The following is a 20,586-nucleotide window of genomic DNA, read 5'->3' on the forward strand; positions in this document are numbered from 1 at the left end:
GCTATCCTCAGTGAGTTCCTTGAACTTCCTTTGACAATACATCTCTGAAATATGAACTGATTTTTGTCTTCATTAAATGTGTAATACATCTGTAAAATAATGACAAAATAACATTTCTTTTATGGTAGTTTATTTAGTAATGCTACACGGAATACTTTTTCCAGCGCCAGGATTTTTATTCTGTAAACAGTCTGCCATCACAAGCTACAGTGGTCGGTTTTCAGAACAGACTGAACACAAACTTCTCCGTGTTTATGTTGAAGTTTTACGGAAATCAAGGAGTTTGAAGAACTTCCTAGGTGAGTAGCCGTCTTATGAGTATGTTCCAACTCTCTTGTTGAAATTTAAGGGTTGTGTGGTGCTTAGGGGGCGGTAAATAACGGCGTATAGCGGGACGGGGGGCGGGTGATACCGCCCCATCTGCGGCCGGCCGGTCGGTGGGTTTCAACCATCTTCGAGCTTCGTCAATTGAGAGCTACGAATTCCTTTCTTGTACGTCCTTTTCCTTAATTTATCTCCCGATGGATGCATCTATTAGCTATTTAAGGTTCTGAGGAGTCTCTCATTGTTGTCAGATTGGCGTATTGAAGTTTTAACACCTTCCTATTGTCTGTGGTGGGACAGTTGTTTTTTACAGACATGCAAATTTGTGGGTGTTTAGAACGTGCCACTTTCACTTGTTGTTATAATTTGAGCCCTATACCCCAAATACACTGTCCCCAAAGCGTGTATGTATTTTATACACATTTGTTAGGTATTCATATCTTTGTGGTTGCAAATTAGTTGGATCTGTAGGTATGTTATCATTATTTAAATTACTTCCTCGAAGTGTGGGCATGGCTTCAGTACTTGGAACTGGGTCATGTGATGTCTAGGAAGCCACTGGGCCTCAGGTATAGTACAGGAGTAGATTTGTAAAAAATTTCTAATCAGGAATTTGTCAAAATTTTGCTTGCTTATAGAATTGAACGAATGCTTTTTTGCACAGTATTACTTACTGTAGCGGATATGTTGACAGTTTAGAGTATTAAAACAGAGCTGTTGTTTTTTGAGGAAACGTAAACTCAACGTCAAACAAAATGGCGACCTCAAACTTGTTTTGCTCACTGTTCCAGTAACCTTAATGAAGGTGACGTCATACTTCAATCTTGCCTCTCAGCAGCGTTTATGATTCCAACATACCTTACCAAATGTGTTGACAAGATTGTCAATGGTAGAATTGACACAAACAGAAAGATGTTAGGCTCCTTGATATTTACTCGGTGCTTACGCTATATGATTCAGCAACGGTAGCAAAAATGACGTCACAGCACTGTTTTGCACTTCATGCTTACATCGTTTTTGTCTTGGACACAATAAGCTAATCATGCCTTGTTGATCAACCGCTAGAATGTTACAGAGGTTCTTAAGTGTATAGAAGACATATTTGTGTTATCTGGTGAAATAGGGTAGCGTACAAGTTGTCGAAATTGTTTGCTACGCCACAACAAAATGGCCGCTTGGCAGTGTGTCTGCCTTATCATTGTTTACCGTCTGGTCTCGGATGTAAATCACTGAACAGGAACTATTGTTGCACTGATTAGTAAAGTTTCATGGCAGAGTATATGTTATCATTTTTACTGTCACCGTGACTGCGATGTATATATATATGAATTGCAGCATTCAGAAATACGAGAACCACAAAACCAGAAAATGTGTTTGGAAATTCTTTGTTCTTGGCACCATATTTAGTTGATGATTTGATTCTGGTAATTTTGGTTTATAACCCTAGTCAAAGTTGCGAGATGGTCTAGGGTCCAAGGTAGGATATAGCCCTACCATAACATACATGCTGGAAGGACTAGGAAATAATAAAACATTTTCCCAGTACTTACGACTTGCGTAGAAAGAACAACTTTGGACGAAACTTCATAACAATGACCTGGTCAAGTCCGTAACATTTCTAGCTTAGGTAGGCCTTGTCCAGGTGTTGTTAGTCATACTGCAATCTCCAAAATACCGGACAGGTACAATATTTTCAACAACAGTAAGCACAGTTGGGTTGATAGCTTGATCGTTGATGTTCTATACAAGTTAGTGTTTGTGGAAAACATGTTCAGGTCTCATGCCATGGCTTACAGTTTGAGTTTTGCTAGGAATAAGTCTAGGAGTTAAGCTTTCATTCACAGGGCACCCAGCAAAAATTCCACCACCACCCTCCTTCCGAGATCAAGATTTTCAATGGTAAGCATGATATAAAAATATTATAATTTGCAGACTCTACCATAATATTTTGAACAGCCCTATAGTATTAGCTTATGTTGCACCTGAGAAGTCACAACTTTTCAACCTAAATTGTGGTTTGAAGAAAGAGGACTGACAAGTTATCTTAGTTTGCAGATTGAAGATTTCTAAAGTTGACCTTTTAAACAGTAGCAGGTTTCTATCTTTATAACATCAGACACTTGTCTTGCATTACTTTTCATTCGTTATTGTGTGGTATGTTGCCTTCAGGCTCGGTCAGCGTTGGTGACCTTTGAGATCATTTACATATACAACACAGACCTATCCGCCTTGTCGTTCTACATCCGGGGACTTTGTTTTTGGACTAAGAGGCTAAGTTTTCGGAAGTGGGAGTGGACCCGCCATCTTGCATCCTTTGTTCCTCCCCTTCATTTTGAACTTGTTTGGGGTTTTGTACCTCAACCCATGGACCTGGGTATCGAATCTTGTAACCTATATCTTCTGTGAGAACACGGATACTATTATTCAGGTGAGCTAAGGTTGTGCAATGTTGTAGAGTGTTGCATCAGGCAGGTAGACTGCTGGGGTGTGAAGACGGGACTGATTTAAGACTTTCTTTGTTTTTTTTATTCTGTCTAAAGGTTGAAAAACAATGTGTCACCTTGGAAAGTTGTTTACAGACAAGGATCTTAGCAATCATAGGGTACTAGTATGCAATTCACAAGCTGGATTTCCAAGGTGTTCTTTAAAGGAAGGAACATTGGTTGACTGTTGTAGGTTTCTTTATTGTGCATTGTTAGCAATTAGATAAACACAGGTTATAAACACAGGTTTGTAATTGTTATAAAGGTGTGCTTCTTTACATTTCTTTGTTTTAACACCTGTGAAAAACAATTCAGAAGGTGTTAAAGATCAAACAAAGCCATTGGGTAAATCACTGGGTAATGATGGAAGGTACTTCCCCTTTCATGTAATGTGTTTGGCCCTATTTCCTGCTTGTGTAAAATTTTGAGGTATTGTGCAGTCATGCAGGAGCTACTGGTATTCTACCTTTAGTTTGTATTATGTAGAGTGAAAAAGTTAGAATTATTGTGAGATTGTACTAGTCCACTGTGTTCTAGATCTATATTTGTAGTGACTTTTTAGCATATTCTCATTAATTTGACCACAGTTTTGCTTTGAAATTCATAATCCGGATGATAATTTGAAAAGTTTTATTGGTATTGCAATTCAATGCCTTACCAATATGTAATATTTTGCCAGTGGCGTCAGCGTGGCACAGTGGTTAGAGCATTGGTCCCGGGTTTGAAACTCACTATGCCCTAACGAAACGATGGATTTGGTTGCCAATTTTTTTTACAAATTTGATACTGTTACATTAGTGTTACTACATGTATATAGTGGTATCCTACAACAAGGATACGTTATTGAAACCACTTGGAACAATCATGGTACTTCCCCTTCCATTTCCCCTTCCTTGTGTGAGATGTAGATTTGGTTCTGTTGTTTGTAGATGAATACCTTATAGGAAGTTGAAAGACTTAATTTTGTGTGCACAAAACTCAAATCATTGGAAGAGTTGTAGACGTGTGCATGGTTATTTTTACCCTCAGGTGATATTCATACACAGATGATTGGTTAGTAATTGTTAAACTTGCAGCTGCAAGTTTACCAATATCACAGTGACACTTGTCTGCTAGGTATTTTGTATGCAATTTTGATGTGCCACAGATTTTGTTTCCTGTCATTGTTGGAAATTTTGCTGTTCTATCATTGCTAAAAAGATTGACCCTCCAAATTTCTCTGGTAGTTGTCCTCATGAGTGTTTAGATAAATAGATTACTTGCACACCCCTCCTGAAATTGCTAAATGGGATAGTCCATAGAAACTGGATGAGTCATGGATCAGATATGGGCCTAACCCATGGAAACAAAGTCGAAGTACATGTAGTACATATGTAAGTAGGGCCTGTGACATACCATGCAGATATATTTATGATAGGCATTGAGATTGACACTGCTCTTTTCAATAACTACTATTAAACGATTGTTTCTACCAGGAAAAAAAGATTGATTAGTGTTTAATTTTTAAAATATCTAAATTTTACAGAATGCTACATGGTTTGAAATTGGTAGGAAGTTCATTCGTTTTCAACATTAAACTTGGGAGATTGACCTTGCAAAGGACATTTTTGAGTCGCACTTTGTTACTTTTGTTTACTTTTGATTTCACAACATTTGTTTTGTCGAATTCTTAGTTAACCAATTGTATAGTTTTCGTTTCATTTTATTCATTTGTATTGGGACTCCAGGAAGTATAGTGCATATTGTATATCACTAATGGAGATCTATATAAAACAAACAAACAAACAGTATGCAGAAGAGGTTCCTCATGCATGGCACAATGCCCATGCTACAGATGTTGTTACAAACTACTGTACTACTGTAGCTTCAGTATTTTTCGTGGGGATTTAATTTCACAGTAGGAGGGGGAAAGAGATTTTTGCTGTGTATTGCTGTTCCCAGTTGGAACAGTTTTGTGGTACATGTAGTACATACCGTAATTGTGAAAATAAACCACCACAAATATTTCAAGATTTACAGTAGGTATATTGCAGTCTGTCTGGTTCAACTTGAAGCATGTTTTAGTTACTTCACGTTCTAGATAATAAGAATACACGTATGTACACATCCTGAAAGGTGTAATCTGAAAATGTGTGGAATTTTGTACATTATGACTGTCAAGCACAAGTTATCTGTATGGGTTATCTTATTGTTCAATGGCATCAACAATTTCTATTTTCCATTTATGACTTTTGTTTCTTCCTTTAGATGTGAGGAATGGCCATCACCTCTGACACAGAGTGTACAACTCCGAAGGAGGCCCATTTAAGGGAAAAGGAAGAAAAAGAAAAGTCTGACACATCCAAAGATGTCCCAGATCCTTCCCTCGATCCTTCGAATTCAGTCTTGAAGGGTAAAGGCACAGACAGAGTGTGCAAAATCCTCACAGTCACAGACAACAGGTACATCGAGGAAGCGGAACATGAAGACAGCATCGTCAAGTCTGGGGTGACAGAAACTGACGACATCCCCCCAGAGAAAGCTGATGGTGACGACTTGCAGGTGAGTCTGCCGAGTGAAAAGGATGATGAAAGCACCATCACCACTCAGCCTCAGCAGTGCGACTTGTCATTTAGTTCGCCCTCTGAGAAGGAAGCTGCTATCACAACATGGCCTCAACAGTGCGACTTGTCGGTGAGCCTATCCAATGAGAAGGAGGATGGAAATACTATCACCACCCAACCTCAACAGCAGACAGGCAAGCAGCAGGTGTCCGACTTCGTAGATGAAGACCTGCAAGGATGGAGCAAGGCTGACCTCGAGGCAAACCATGAGAAGAACAACAAAGAGAATGGCCCAGCTGAGGAAAACATCCCCAATCTGACGCACCCTTCAGGTGACCCTCGGGTTGTCGCCAAGCTGCTGTTTGCCCAGTACCCAGAACCCTTTGTACAAAAGGTCATTCTCCATCTTATGGATGAAGATGATCTGGATGAAGACACAGAGAATTCCTCAGAAAGAGAAGATGATGAGAAAGAGAAGGCAGAAGACCTGGAGGGAACCGACCCTGACAAGGATGTTGAGGAGGAGTCGGAAAAGATTGAGGTCCATGCAGACAAGAATTCTGCCTCCTGTTGCCATGACGATGCCTCAGAGACAGAAGATGTTGAGGAGAACGAAGCTGTCTTTGAAAAGGACACAGAGGAGGCTCTGGAGAAGACCATGAAGGCAACTATCAGGTATAGATATATTTCATTTTTACAGCTCGTACACAAGTTATAAGTTACACAAGTCACAAGTAGCTAAGTTAGTGCTGATAACTTTTAGACATCGTAAAAGTATTCTTCTTACACAAGAAATGAGAAAAGGTGCAATATTTTACATTATGCTGGTACTTTTTATGTGACCATATTTCCATAGCTGTAGCCAGTTGAATTTGAATGTGGTTGGTGATGTAAAACAATTATTGTGGTTCACAGGACCAATGTTGATGGAAAGTCAACCAAGAGGACACCCACCAAGACTGAGGACGGCAAGCAGAAGACAGCACATGCTGAGAAAAGGGCTTTCAAAAGAGGTAAGTATCAGGTCCATACTGAAAAGCCTTGGGTGTTCATTTTACCATCATAGCATTAGCAGTCATTTCTTAGAAAGATGTGATACTTTATTTCAACCCTTTGGTATACGAATAAAGCTAATTTTTCATCTAAAATTTTTTAACGACTTGAGGCTTGATCCATGTGCCAGGTATTACGAATATCATTAATGCTTCATAACAAAGGCTTTGAACATCTTAATTTTTTTTCTTTCAGCAGATAAAAAGAAGGCATCCAAACAGAAGTCAAAGAAGCATCCTCCAAGATCACAGCATGCTGTTGTGAAAACGTCAGTAGTAACAGTTGTACTCAATGTATTTCTTAAGTTTCAAATTAAATGTTTTTGTGTGTTAGAACATTTTGATGTTCATGCTTTTGTTTTAGTTGGAATTTGTTAAATTGTCCTCACAGTCACACACATGTCTTGGAGTTACATATGTATATACATAGTAGAATGATGATGTAGAAAAGAGAAATTCTGCTGCACCATAAATTAATGCCATTGATGTTGTGAATCCCATCTGTAGGAAGCAGTTTCACAGAAAACCTGCAAAGTACAAGAACAGCCGTGGCAGGAGGAGAGGCCGGAGGGGAGGGGGGCGACAGGCAGCCAGGAGGGCACCTGGGGACAAGAACAGCCAGCAGTCCAACTCTGGCTCTCAGACACAGGTAATGTACATAACCCTGGCTCTCAGACTCATGTAACATACACAACACAGGAAAAACTGTTACAGTCTAACAGAGGCTCACAGACACATGTAACAATTACATACACAACTCAGGAAAAACTGTTACAGTTTAACAGAGGCTCACAGACACAGGTAACATGTTTGACTTGACTTGAACACACAGGAAAAACTGTTAGGGTCTAACTCTAGCTCTCAGTCACTCACCAGGTAACGACATACAGGAAAAACACAATCCTGAAGAAAATCATATGATAGCCATAAAAAGTCAGTCAAACCTGAACTAGTGGCCACCAGTGCATACAAATGTAAGGACCACCTGGCCAGTGTGACCACTTTTTCCCATTGACACAAGCATTAAGAATCCTGTCTATAGTGACCACCTGTCCACATAGATCAGAATTTCGATCCCCTGAGTGATCTTCTTGGGCAGTTTTGGCTGGAGTTAATCAAAATTGTATGTACAATTGACATTGTACCTTACTATCATCGTGAGTATATACTTAAAGAAAGGAGGCAATGACTGGTAACATTTTCTTGGTACGTTGCAAAAATCTGAGTCTTTCTATCTATCTAGACTTTTGTTTGTCTTCCGTCTAAAGTCACCTTCTATCATTGTTGTATACAGACGAGTTCGACTACAGGCTCTCCGAGTGCCCCCCTCCCCCTTCACAGTATGACCAGCCAGTCCTCGGCCAGTGGTGATGATGGTGACGGGGACCCCCCCAGGAGACCCCCCTCCGCCCCCCTGCAGAGGACCCCGTATGACGGACAGGTCATTGTGAAGAGGAAGGGAAAAGAGGAGGAAGAGCCACCAGAGGACATTGTCACCACATTGGTAAGGCCAAAGAAAAATATGTTATGTTTTTGGTTACCTGTCCAACCGTAGCAAAACAATTGTTGGTAACTAGTCTGATGTTGAGTGTGCGGTATAACAAAAGGGTAAGTTGTAGGATATAGGGAAAAGAACATTTATCAATCTCAAATAACAACAAGAACCATGATGTTGAAACTTGAAAAGATGCAAAATTGTATTTTTAAAAGCAGTGTTTGTTGATAACTGGTTGTGTCATAACAAGCAAGTGTGTTGTACAGTATGGTGGACAAGACCATTTGTTAAGCTCAAGTAATATAACTGAAACCATGTTGTTATAACTTGTCTCTAAAAATGTCTCTAAAAATATCTTTGATTTTTTTCCCAGACTGCACTGCTGAGCGATGGTGTGGTATTCCCAGAACAAGATCAAGTTCAGCAGTTCATCCAGGCGCTGGCGACGTCGTACCTCCACCGACAGCACCGCGGCGCCGCCAACTGGGCGTCCTGTAACTGCTCGTCCTGCAAGGTCGTCCACGGTGCGGTCAAACACGTCACAGCGTGTTCTAAACCCGCTGGGCATTGCGAGATATGCTCAGCAGTGTTCTACTGCGCCGTGTCTCACTCCCGGGGTTGTGACACCCACCGTCTCTGCCCTATCGCGTTCTGTCGTGATGTGAAGATCAAGCTTCACGAGGTCAATCCAGGGCCGGTGCGAGAAATTGCAGAAACGCTATGGAGTTTCTTAAAGATCACGATCAAACGGTCCGCACCAAGATCTTCCTACCAGACAGAGTATGGAGCAGATGCAGATGGCCCAGCCAGCCTTCCTGTATTCCCAGGGTATCACCTACGCCAGGAGTACATGTCGCTACCATACAACGCAGGAGCACAGCCGCCACCTTCGCTGCCACCATCTGCCATGCTTGGCGCTCGGCCGAAGACGCTCAACGTTAAACCACCAAGTTCTCCTCACGTAGGGCAGCAAGGAAGCACCTTCCGGCAACCTGAGCCGTCTGCAATACTTGGGGCCCGTCCAAAAAGGGCCCAACAGCCACCGCAAGCCAACACATCGTTGGAACAAGCTGATCCAGAGAAAAAGGAGAGAAAGCTACCAGCCTGTCTGAGGCCTAGGGGTGGTAAAAAAGAGCCAGAGGTCTCCCCAGCACCTGTTGCTCCCCCGCGCAGACATCGCAAGAAATCCACCCTCGATACTCAAGAAGAACCACCGCCACCTCCACCACCAGAAGAAGAAGCCCCACAGAATCCGCCTCAAGAGTTTGGCCCCAATGTTGGGCCAATGGAGCCTCAAGATCTTGGCCCCAATGTTGGGCCAATGGAAGGCTTCTGTCACGACGACTTCAGGTTGGAAAATCCGATAGGTCGACGCGACGTCAAGCTGCGACCCATCGAACTAACGCCTCGCAGTGGACGAACACCAGAACCAGACGACATCACACAAAACAACCAAGCTGCAGTACATGCCTACTTTCAGGATGGTTACGCAGGGATGACCTTCAGCGACAATGACCTACCTTGTCTGCAGAAGGGGTCGGAAGAAATGCGAGAAAACCTTGTTGTGACACGTGGCGACTACCTCCAGCAGCGGAGCGTCCAGAGTCTCGTCAGCTCTTCCATCCAGTTGACATCCTCAGTGAGGGGACTGCTCCCTTCGTACAACAACACCTTGTACAACTACAGCCAGGTGGTGGCGGCACCCCCAGACGGACTACACAGCCAAACGCCAGCAGTCCTCCCTAACAAACTGTCCCAATTAGTGTCCGCCATGTCTCTTCCTCAAGACGCGATCGCAAGTATCCTGAACATGGTGCAACAGCCGGTGTTGCCGCCGCTCGGGTCAGTGTCGGCGGTTTCCCCGCGACACGTGTCCATCTTCGCCGCGCACTGGGAGCAGCTGGCGGAAGAGCTGCTGACGACCAACCGCAGAGTCACAAACCAGGAGCACGAGGGTTTCATCCTGGACCTTCACGCGGAGAAGCTTCCACCGAGCGACGGGCGGTTCCGTCTCGAGCAGCAGTGGTGGAGCATCATGGAACTGGGCAGCGGCCGCTTCGGTACCGTGTATCTCAGCTGCCTTGCATCTGAAGAGCAAGAGTTTAACTTTGCCGCCAAGAAGGTAACGGAAATTATTTTTTTTCTTGATTTCTTGCATAATCAGTAAACCACCTTTTGTACAGGCTGTGCAATACAGTGTCTAAAGACAAATCAAGATATGGATTTTCATTTAGAAAATACTTGCGTAGAAATTTTAGAAGCACAGTCTCTAAAGAGTTTTCTAGGACTGTAACATGGTGGATTTTTTCTGTTCCCCAAAGTTGGATGTGACCCAAGTGCGTCGCGATGAGCTGGAGATCTGCTGTTGTCTTGACAACCCGTACATCGCTGCCCACTTCGGCGCTGTCCGCGAGGGGAGGGAGACCTACATCTTCATGGAGTTCCTCGAAGGTAGGACTGGTTACCATGATGTGCATGTTTTAGTAATCCAGTGCAAAACTTATTACCAATATCCATGTGATGTGTCTGTTAGTGGGTTAGGGATGTTCCGTGCAGCCTTCGTAACCCCTGCTTTTCCTTTTGTGAGTTAGTCCTCACTCTTAGTAAGTTAAGCTTGTCTCAATCTTGATGTTGCTGACTTAGAGAGAAGCGATGCTGTTGCAGTCCTATTCGTGTAACCCATAACCTGGAAGTGGCTTTAGGTTACATGATGACAATTGAGGAAAAAGAAAAAAAAAGGACAACAATTTTGTACATTGTTTAACAATTTTGTGTTTTTAACAATGTAATGCAATGGTAAATGAAAGTTACAGTACATGTGTAGTCTGATGTAATGCTTCTAAAAGAAAAGAGATTCAATTCCTATTCAAAGAAATTATGAAGTTATATTTCATCATGTATTGTCAGTTAAAAGTGAGATGTAACCTTTTGATTATGGACAACTTTTCTACATGATATTTCTAACATGTTGTTCTCTTCCTTCTTTTTCCAGGATACACCTTGGAGAAGATCATTGACCAATACCGAACCCTGCACCAGTACATGGCCTTGTTCTACCTGTGCCAGGTGTTTGAAGGGCTGGTTTACCTGGAGGAACAAAGGATTGTCCACTCTGACATCAAAGGTAACACACCTTTCATGTTAGAGTAAGGAGACATTGTCAATTTAGTATGAAGAAGGGAAACATCAATGAACTACATGTAGGATTATGGTCAAGTGGAACGCGTTACCACCAAGTACATTAGGGGCTTCCTCACTAGATAGATTTAAACAATGCTTACAGCTAGATGTGCAAAGGTTCGGTGTAACAGGTCGTTCAGTATGGTATAACCAGCTGCTGCTGTGAAGCATGCCTGCAAAGCTGGCTATGGTGTGTTACGCAGTTATGCAACTATACATATATAAACACTGGTGTGTTGTGCCAAAGGGTGGTTATACTGACTAAACAGATACTGTTAAAGAATGAACTTTATATTTCCCCCCCTGTCTTACTGGGCAATTTAGCATTTAGTGGTTTTGAAAATGGTAGATTAGTTGATTTGCTTTGATTTGAATTCCGCTGTTATTTTCCCTACAGCTGCCAACATGATGGTGTCTTCTGATGGGGCAAGACTCAAACTCATCGACTTTGGAATGGCGCACATCATTCCTGATGGGGCAGAATGGGTGGAGCCACAACGGAATGCCTTCCCAGAGGTGGGTTCTGCATATGCCATGTCTGTTCACTGATAAGGCCCTACCAATTTATTTATTTTCCAAGGAAGTTTTAAAATTTTGCCTCAAGTTTCTTCAAAATATTTTTAAAAAGGTGCAGAGGGAATCTTTGTTAGTATATATTATAAATGTAAGCCCTTTCATAAGTCTTACAAAATGTACCTTGTCATTAATGTCTATGAGTATTACATGTACCGTATTTTGATTTTGTAGACAATAAAATACTTATGATATTTGGGTGGGAAGAATTTCGGATTAGAATCTTATTCTTGGATACCTAAGAATTTGCAAATGCTAGTACTATAACCAAGACTTAACCTCATATCATTGTAATGTATACTATGTGACCACAGAGAAAAACATTACATTGTAGTACCTCTCTAGGATGGGTTACAAGGTTTTTAACATGGAAGTTCATCTTTGTTGGTAAAGTACATTATGAAATTTGGGTAAGTCCTAATTTCTCCCAGTATTGGTTACCGTATATAAAGTTAAGACTTGATTATAAAGTTTTTGCTTGTTTTTTACCAGGGTACCCAAACCCACATGCCTACGGAGGTAGCCGAGTGCAAACCTCACAACTGTAAGGTGGACGTGTGGAGCAGCTGCTGCGTCGGGCTCCACATGCTGAACGGCTGTCACCCCTGGATACGCCACTACAGCCACGCAGCAACACTGCTGCTCATTGTGAGTGTTAGGTTAAAATCGCTAGCAAGCCCTTATGTTGTGCATTTGGCAAAGGTGGCCCTTTCACCTATTTCCTCACATTACTCTTAGCTGAAAAGGAGTGCCTAGCTTCAGTTTTCTGAAGTACTCTCAAATGGGATGTAAAGCCAGAGGTCCCATGTTTGAGGAGAGGGACCCCTCAGGCATGTTTAAAAAACCCACCACACTTAATCGAAAAGAGACAGAGTTAACCGGTATGCAAAATCCCACACCATATATCATTGTCATTGTGGACTTTTCGTGACACTCTTTTTACTCTCACTATTGATATGATATCAAGGATAGAAAAACTGAATATCTGACTGATGCTGTCTCATGATAATAATAATAATGGTTTATTTCTCATACAAAGAGTGATAGAGCACATGGCAGGGCCCCTGTAGGGACCCTGAATTGATCTGACACTCATTATATGCAGAAACAAGAGACATGTTCAGGTTAAGTGACTTATCTGTTCAAAACATGTTTTATATAACGACGTTGCATGCATCTTTAAACCACAAACACAGTAGATGGAAAATTACATCATAGTTATCAAGGACTACACAAACACATCATTATGTACTGACAATTGTGAATGGACTTGTTCCTTTGTTACAGATTGTGAACAAGGCTGAAGAGATCAAGACCGAGATTCCCTCCTCGGTCCACGAGAGTTTCCAGAGTCTGCTGAGGATCGGTCTGGACCCTGACCCGACCACACGGCCCTCTGCTGCTACCATGCTCACCATGGCTGACGATGCACTGACAGAAGGTTGGTTTATATATAATAATAACCTTTAGCACACTGAAGTAGCCATTTGGCACCCCATTCTCTATTGGTTACAGGGTTAGGCAGCAGGGAGAAGGTTAAGTTAAAATCTTCCCTCCATCTTTTGGTGTACATTGGCAATGCCCATCTTTGCTTTTATAGCCCTGGGCCACATAGGATACTACCGCAGGTGGCTAGTCCACTGGAAGCGTAGTGTGTTTAACTCCCATAATCTTTCTCAAAAGTGCTGAGTGCTAAGCAGAGAAAGCACAGGTTTGAATCTACCATGTGACCACCTCTGCATAAGGACCACCTGGCCATTGTAGTCACTTTCTGGTGGTCCCTTAGATTATTTTTCTCCGTAGATAAATAAATTCATATTTTTCTCGTTGGACAAAAGCAGCCTGTCTGTATAGACCACATGTCTTCTGTGACCATTCTCTTGGGCTAAAAACCATTTTGATGTTATCTGAACATCTCTGTTGCAATGTTAATGAAAGGGGTCTTACTTGGTTGACAATGACATAATCTTTTCCCCTCCCTTCCTCTCACAGTTTACAGTGCGGTTGGGTCAGGTCCTCCCAGCCCAACGGAGACGTCCCCCCAGGATCTGACACCCCCCTTCTCCCCCCAGCTGGCCCCCCAGGCTTCAGGGGGCGGGTACGGACCCACCACATCCGAGCTGAGGAGGATCATGGTTGACCTGGACCAGGATGATGGTAAGAAATTATAATGATAGATAATAACTTTATTGCACAACAACTGTACAAGGTACAAAGTATGGCATCTACTGGTACATAACTACAGTTCCATAAGACTAATCTACCTAATACAAAAGTGTGTAGTATGGGATGAGAATGGGCGCTTACAGTCATTGGAGGAATTTGTAACGTCAAGACATCCTTTGATATATTTGATATATGTATACCATGCAGGGGTTGTCACATGTCAATTACATCATAAGTGACTGTATTACTTACTGCTTAAAACACCACAAACATTGGCGCTGAGTCTGAAACTAATAGTCTCCAAAATCCGTCCAATTGCTTGATCATTTTTTTAGTAACTGTTGTTTTGCTTTAGTACTTTTTTCTTGGTAGAATTTCCAGCTTCACTCGTGTGATATTTGCCGAGAAAAAATCTCTGTATTCTCATTGCTGTGAATCTTACAAATTAATCCCCCATTCCAATCCAATTTAATCTAATTTAGTCCCATCCAAACAGGACGCTCAGAACCTGGCGAGCTTCAGGAGCGTTGGGACAGTGAGAAGGACGCAATCGTGACCCCAGAAGAGCAGGGGGGTCAGGGTTTCATGCTGCTGAACAGGGGTGGAGGGAAGAGCCACGGGGAGGGTGCACACAAGAGGGAACAGCCCTGTGGAAGTGAGTGGATTTTGAGTATTGACCAATCAGATGCAAAATGTTGCTCTTTCTCCACTCTTGCTTTGTTAAACCTTGCTCTGTCTGCACTATCTACCTTTTGGATTTTCCTTTGCTTTGAAAAGGGCTTGGTCCATTTAATTTCATAGATTTATTATCTCTCTATTCTTCTGTCAGCTGTTTTGTGAAAACTGTCATATTTGTTCCATTCTTCTTCAAAGTTTTGGTTTCATTTTCTTTTACATACAAATGCAATCCAAGCTGGATGTACTGAAGCCATCTTCCATTCATCCCTTGCTCCTTACAAATACAGTCTGATTACGTTGATTTATGGACCTTGCTTTGGGAATTTTTTTTATAAAACAGTTATCTTCTTTTAGAAATGTGGTTTTGGTACATGATTATCAATTCTAAGCTCTGTCTTTTGATAAAAGATATCTTTTTCATTTTTAGAATGGCAGTTATGTCATCTAATTTACAGACATTCTCTTGGATTTTTATTTTGAAAATAATTCTTCTAATTTTTGGTTGCTCTCAATTTGAAGCTCTGACTTTTGATCAAAGATATCTTTTTCATTTGTAGAGCGATGGTGATATTTGCCAAGATGGCAGGCCTGGATTTCTGACTGAAAATAACAACTTTCCTCAGGTTTCTGTTTTTATCATCACTTCAGCTGGGGTGGTTGGTGTAGCATGGAGAGGCAACCCCCCTATGCTGCAAATAGACTAATCCTCTTCTGCAATTTCACCTATCCACAGCTGTAATATATGGACTGTCCCACTCGACAATAGGGGTGACCTTCCACATCTTGGTGGAGGATACGGCAAGTGCATTTTGAAGGTGTAAACCATCCGGTTTGGAACTAAAGGTTGTTTAGAGTGATGGTGTCCCACAAGTAAAAAAACATTGGCTTATGAGTTGTTTCCTTGTGTTTCAGATGAGGAAGGTATGACCCAAGCAGATGTAACCCAGGGACCCTCAAACACCCAGGATGTCACTGTGGAAGCTTTCCCTCCAGTGAGCTCTTTGGAAGACTGTAACAGTAGCGATGCCCGCACTGTCAGCTCTGCCGAGACCTCTTCGACCGAACAACAACGTCTCACGCCAGAGGGAAGACTGGACGTTGGAGACCAACAGCAATGTCCTGACGTAGGGCGCTGTCCAATGCCAGACAAGATCGAAGACACTTCACACCAGGTCCCGATGCAGGATAAGGCAACGGACATCTCGCAGCAGCCTCTCATGCTTAAAGTTCTCCCTACAGATACCATAGTAGAGGAGGATCTCAAGAAAGAACAGCATCAGACAACAGAAGCTGCACCAAAAGTTCTGACGCTGAATGTGGTACCAACATCCAACCCTGGTCAAGAAAATAAGGATGCTCGTGTAGAGATGGTCACCAGTCCCTCCCATCCACAAGAAAGCATCAGCTTCACAGCACCAGAGATGGTCACCACTATCCCAGATCCACAAGCATCCTTCCCTTCACATCCAGAAACCAAAACCTGCAGTGCATCAGTTCTGCAGGCACATCAGAACGTCACACCACCCTCCCAACCTCGGCTGGTCGCTGGTGGTGGTCTGTTCCTTGGTGGAGAAGAATCCCTTGAAGACATCTACCTGGGAGAAACAGACAAACACAAGATGCCACTGGTGCTGCAAAATGTGCAAGGACTCACAGGTTAGTTTTTCATTTTTGAAATACATTCATTTTATTGCTGATTGTAATGACGACTACTTTGATTTGTATTGTATTTAAATTGGGAGCTTTGGCATCAGGGCTGTCTCCAGCTTTAATTCTAGAATCTGCTCATTGTATGGGAGCTTATTTTCGCTGTTAAATCTGTCATTTTAAGCTTTCAAGAATACATTTCAAGTTGAATTTTTTGGACAGACCATCAGAAAACTTCTTCCCACCAAGCAAATTTCCTTTCTAGGACAGAGGGATGGGTCCTGGAGACAGCACTGTTTTGCATGTAACAATTTGTTACAAAGAATTAAGAATCAAACTGCCTCCTTGCTGAGTTATGGATCAACCAGAAAGGGAGTAATTTACGGTCAACTAGTACGCAATATGTCTAGTGCATGGCAGCAGATACATGTACTCTTTCTCAAAAAAATGAAAATGACAGAATTTGACATCCTATTGTTTCCATCACGCTACAGGAGATGGCAACACAGTGACCACCACCATGGAAGCAGTAGCCTTGCAACCTGGCCTGCAGTCTCTGCCTGCCATGATGAACAACATGGCGTCTTCCACCATGCCCAGCCCCCCTCCCAACCAACCGGCTTCCCTACAGGTGGTCGGAAATCGCTCTCGTGTCCGTCTGGCCTGCGCCTTCTCCCACCCTCTCCACACACCAGATGAGAAAGAAGAAGCAGCTGCTGCCCCAAACACCCACCACCCAACAGCAGAAATGAACAGCCCCCTTCCACAGACCCCTCCAGAGTTATCCCCTGTCGCTGCCAGCTCGCCAAGCACGGAAGGGTCGCTCACGACCCAGGGCAGTCCGAGGAAAGGGTCATTGTTTGACCTTGGGAGTCCGGTAGGCGCCCCCCTCCCCACCCTTGAGAGGAAGAGCTCCAATGGTAATGCCTGCCGTACGCTGGCACGTGAAGCATCACGTACATCAAGCCAGAGTGTAGAGGAGGTGGAGGAACAGCTCTTAAATGGTAAGTTCATCTTTGGGTGACTTATAGTACAATGTATCAAAGTTGAGATTTTGAGTACTTGATTCAATGTTGTCAGGACTTTTTAGATGTATGGTTGATATTCAGTGGTCCTCAACAATCAATTTGTACCACTGTACCGTAGTAGTGAAAATTAAGATTTTTTCAATGAAGAAGTAAAAACACCATCATTTGCAGCTGGATAATCTTTTGCTGGGTCGTAGGACTAGCCAATAACTGGCTAATACCTTATAAAAAAAATTACAACTTATAAGTGATGCCAGCAACAGTAGAGATACTGTGTACACGCACAGGCCTTTTATAATGACAGTCATTTATTTCATCTCAAGAAAAATGGGTTACTCTTTCAGCTTATAATGAAAGTCAAATGAAGTAAAATATGGACAACATTCAGTGTAACAAGTAAAATCCAATCATATCAAACCAAAATCGTTGTCAGTAACTCAAAGTCGTATTCGTTCCATGGTCAAAATCAATGATGAAAAATAATGTATTTTCTTTGTCTGCAGAGTTACTCATGACCCGGATGCTGGATGTTGATGACTTAGATGAGCAGGAAGAGCTGATTGAAAGAGCGAGTCAGCTGTCAGCTTCCTCTTACCTGGGGGGCAAGGACCAACCAGAGGTATGAGTGACATTTTGTTGTAGTTGTTTACTACAGCCTTTGGGCCCACATTTGCTTGTTGTCTTCAATGGGCCATGGGGAGAATAAACTAGTTATAAACATGAATCAATGCAAGAACAGAACTAAAATCAAAGTATTACTATTAGCATGAAAGTTTGTCTGTGTTGGCAAACCACATTGTGAACAGAGGACTGAACAGACCAGCCTGGGGAGCCCTATGCATGTCTGCAGCCGCCATGCATCAGACACTGATGCCTGCGAATGCTTGATAGATTGATTGAACTTAACATAAATATTATGGCCAACATTGAAAGAGTTTGGATAGCCTTGTTCACAGAATTGACCACTCTATTTGTCATGTGACACATGCTTGCAGCAACAAAGTGTTACTAATTATTCTGATAAACACAATTAATTATACTAATAAAACAATAGCCACAGTTCAGGTTGATGACTCAATGTATACTATCTATCCTGTTCTGAAGGATCGAGTGTTGGAGTACGGTACCTCATCTGGTGTGGAGTCCGGAACGCCCTCGCCCTCTGACCCCCACAACATCATGAGGACTATCTCCAATAGCTCTGCAGAGTCCAGTGGTTCCTCCGGTAACTACACTTCACAGTTTTGCAATTTTCGTTTTTTTTTAAGATTCAAATTCCCCAATTTTCACCCCCATGATGGGAAGATCAGGCCACTTCAATTTAATTTGTTGTTTCCCAGAGATTTTTATGTAAAATTTTAGCAAAGGGACATCACAAAAACAGAAGGTTGGGGTGAACACTTGCATCTAACTACATATTCACCCCCAAATATTGCGGGTTCCAAGGGTGCCACAAAAACAATGATCAAAGATTTAGAACAAGAAAAAGACATGTTGAAGGTTTTACCTCTCTTGGACACTAAGTAACTGTAAAGAAAAGGAATAAGACAGTAATGTTTCTTTGGCTTGGTGTGGGAGTAATTGTAAAGAAGAATAAGACAGTGATGTTTTCTTTTTTTCTTGCAGGAGTGTTGGTGAGGTTCCTTACTCGGGGCAACACACTCTGCCAGTGTCGCGTAAAGCCGGCCAAGTCCATCGTTGAGTTGTGCGAGGGAGTGGCCAACACCATCCAATCACGCGGATTCGACCGCTTCACCATCATTCACACGGACGGGGCCTTCATCAACGCGGACGCCACTGTGGGAGAGCAGGGGGCAAGGGTCGTAGGTCAGGAGCTGTCCGTGGAGGTCGTGGGGGTGACTGGAGAGAACTGGAAGTGGTGTATCAACGAGCAGTGCATCCTGGAGTACCAGGGGGAGGGAGAGAGGATGTTTCCGTGTTTTGATTGAGTCAATATCAATTAAGCTTAATTGCACGACAATTGTAACAGGAACAAAGAATCGCAAATTACTGGTCTGAACAATTGGACTAAATCTTACCCTATTCTAATTTATATAGGAACAGGATCTGCATTATGGATACATGTGTAGTAGGATATTAACAATAGACAGGAAACATTATATTGTCTACATTACTATACATGTATGTGAGATGGCTTCTTTTTAGTTTGACTTGTGTGTGGTGGTCTTTGCTTTTAGATAACTGGGGGGATCAAAGAACTTTAAATCTTATTGAAGAATTTAATGTAAGAGAGATGAATTTTATTGTCTTAAAGATTTTATGTATTATGGAATATTGAGAAAAGGTAAATTAGATGCATTTATTTGGAAACATATTGATATGAATATATGTGTCAGGGCAGAGATTGTGATCTGACAGTATCACAGATTTTGTTGGTCGAGATCCCAGAGTCTGTGTTGACAGATCATGATCGTGATGCTAGAAATATGTGTTAAGGTGGTCTCCCCTGTATACATTCTGAATTTCAAGTCAATTCTTTGATTTTAAGTTAGTAATACATACCTAAAATTTACAGATTTTGATTGGGATCTCTACCCTAACCCATGTTTGCATTACATGATTACAGTTTGGCTACTGCCCCTTCTGCTAGGTGCTGTTTGACACTTTTTGTTGGTGACCGACACTTTTTGCGAGCGGGATATCCTACATTGAATGTTGCTCAGTATCACACAAAAGTAAATGTGGTGGTTTGTGTTTGCATTTGTGTTAGCTGTGATGTGCTTGTGTAGTGAGATAAGTGTGCTCATTAAAATACACAGAAAATCCAGATTTGTGTGTGTTCGATTATTTGTACTTTTGTGATCACTTAAAAGTCAGTGTGGTACCAAATTTCCTTGGTGGTACCTATCAAGTATACAAAAAGGAAATGCTACAATAACCTTCTTTGCTAAGATAAGACTTTCATACTTTTGTTATTTATAGTGTTGAGTTGTTACGCTGTCATGATCATCCTTAGTCACTCGGTGGTTTATTCGGTGCATGCATGTGTGTGTGCGTGTGTATGTGTGTGTGCATGCATGTGTGTGTGTGCATGTGTGTGTGCATGTTTGTGTGTGCATGTGTGTGTGCATGCATGTGTGTGTGTGTATGTGCACGTGTATGTGTGTCAGAGAATATGTATGTGTTTGCGTGTGAGATCAACTGAACGCTTCCAGTTCATGGCCAGAATTTTATTTGCAGGCACATTACCATATGAATAAAAATTAAGCACACAGGTAGAAAAAAGTCAGCATTGCTATTGATGAAGGGAAAAAGAAAAACAGTTTGAAATTTTCCTCTAGATGCTACCTAAAAAGATGGATTTCTTTTGCGTCATGTATGGAAGACTGGGCCGTAACTTTAAAGCTTGAAGTATGACCTTGTGTAACCCGCCAGAACCAACTCAAATTGAGGTGA

The 20,586-nt window shown here is 42.2% G+C and overlaps 1 protein-coding gene across 3 annotated transcripts; it reads left to right on the forward strand.

The window, feature by feature from the left end:
- The first annotated feature begins 199 nt into the window (after positions 1 to 199).
- LOC136445863 (uncharacterized) lies at positions 200 to 19,957 on the forward strand. 3 transcript variants are annotated; one of them, XM_066444060.1, is made up of 19 exons: positions 200 to 299; positions 5,055 to 6,025; positions 6,266 to 6,363; positions 6,599 to 6,671; positions 6,910 to 7,051; positions 7,697 to 7,906; positions 8,271 to 10,019; positions 10,219 to 10,348; positions 10,890 to 11,021; positions 11,475 to 11,593; positions 12,143 to 12,298; positions 12,938 to 13,091; positions 13,643 to 13,807; positions 14,313 to 14,471; positions 15,407 to 16,150; positions 16,636 to 17,145; positions 17,673 to 17,788; positions 18,274 to 18,394; positions 18,796 to 19,957. In XM_066444060.1, the coding sequence occupies exons 2-19, from the start codon at positions 5,064 to 5,066 to the stop codon at positions 19,116 to 19,118; spliced, it is 6,063 nt and encodes a 2,020-aa protein (XP_066300157.1). In that variant the 5' UTR covers positions 200 to 299; positions 5,055 to 5,063; the 3' UTR covers positions 19,119 to 19,957. The 3 variants fall into 3 exon arrangements, with proteins under 3 accessions (XP_066300157.1, XP_066300159.1, XP_066300158.1); XM_066444062.1 differs by having other exon boundaries at positions 6,602 to 6,671; XM_066444061.1 differs by lacking the exon at positions 200 to 299 and adding an exon at positions 2,622 to 2,752.
- The last annotated feature ends 629 nt before the right edge of the window (positions 19,958 to 20,586 follow it).

The sequence above is a fragment of the Branchiostoma lanceolatum genome, chromosome 12 (genome assembly GCF_035083965.1).
Source record: "Branchiostoma lanceolatum isolate klBraLanc5 chromosome 12, klBraLanc5.hap2, whole genome shotgun sequence".
Lineage (NCBI taxonomy): Eukaryota > Metazoa > Chordata > Leptocardii > Amphioxiformes > Branchiostomatidae > Branchiostoma > Branchiostoma lanceolatum.

What these genes read in the sequence shown, in the direction of transcription:
- LOC136445863 (XM_066444060.1), top strand. Translation starts at nt 5,064, where the DNA reads ATGGCCATCACCTCTGACACAGAGTGTACAACTCCGAAGGAGGCCCAT. An exon ending in GAAAAGGGCTTTCAAAAGAG is followed by an intron (nt 6,364 to 6,598) that starts GTAAGTATCAGG and finishes TTTTTCTTTCAG; the next exon opens with CAGATAAAAAGAAGGCATCC. An exon ending in GGAGGAACAGCTCTTAAATG is followed by an intron (nt 17,146 to 17,672) that starts GTAAGTTCATCT and finishes CTTTGTCTGCAG; the next exon opens with AGTTACTCATGACCCGGATG.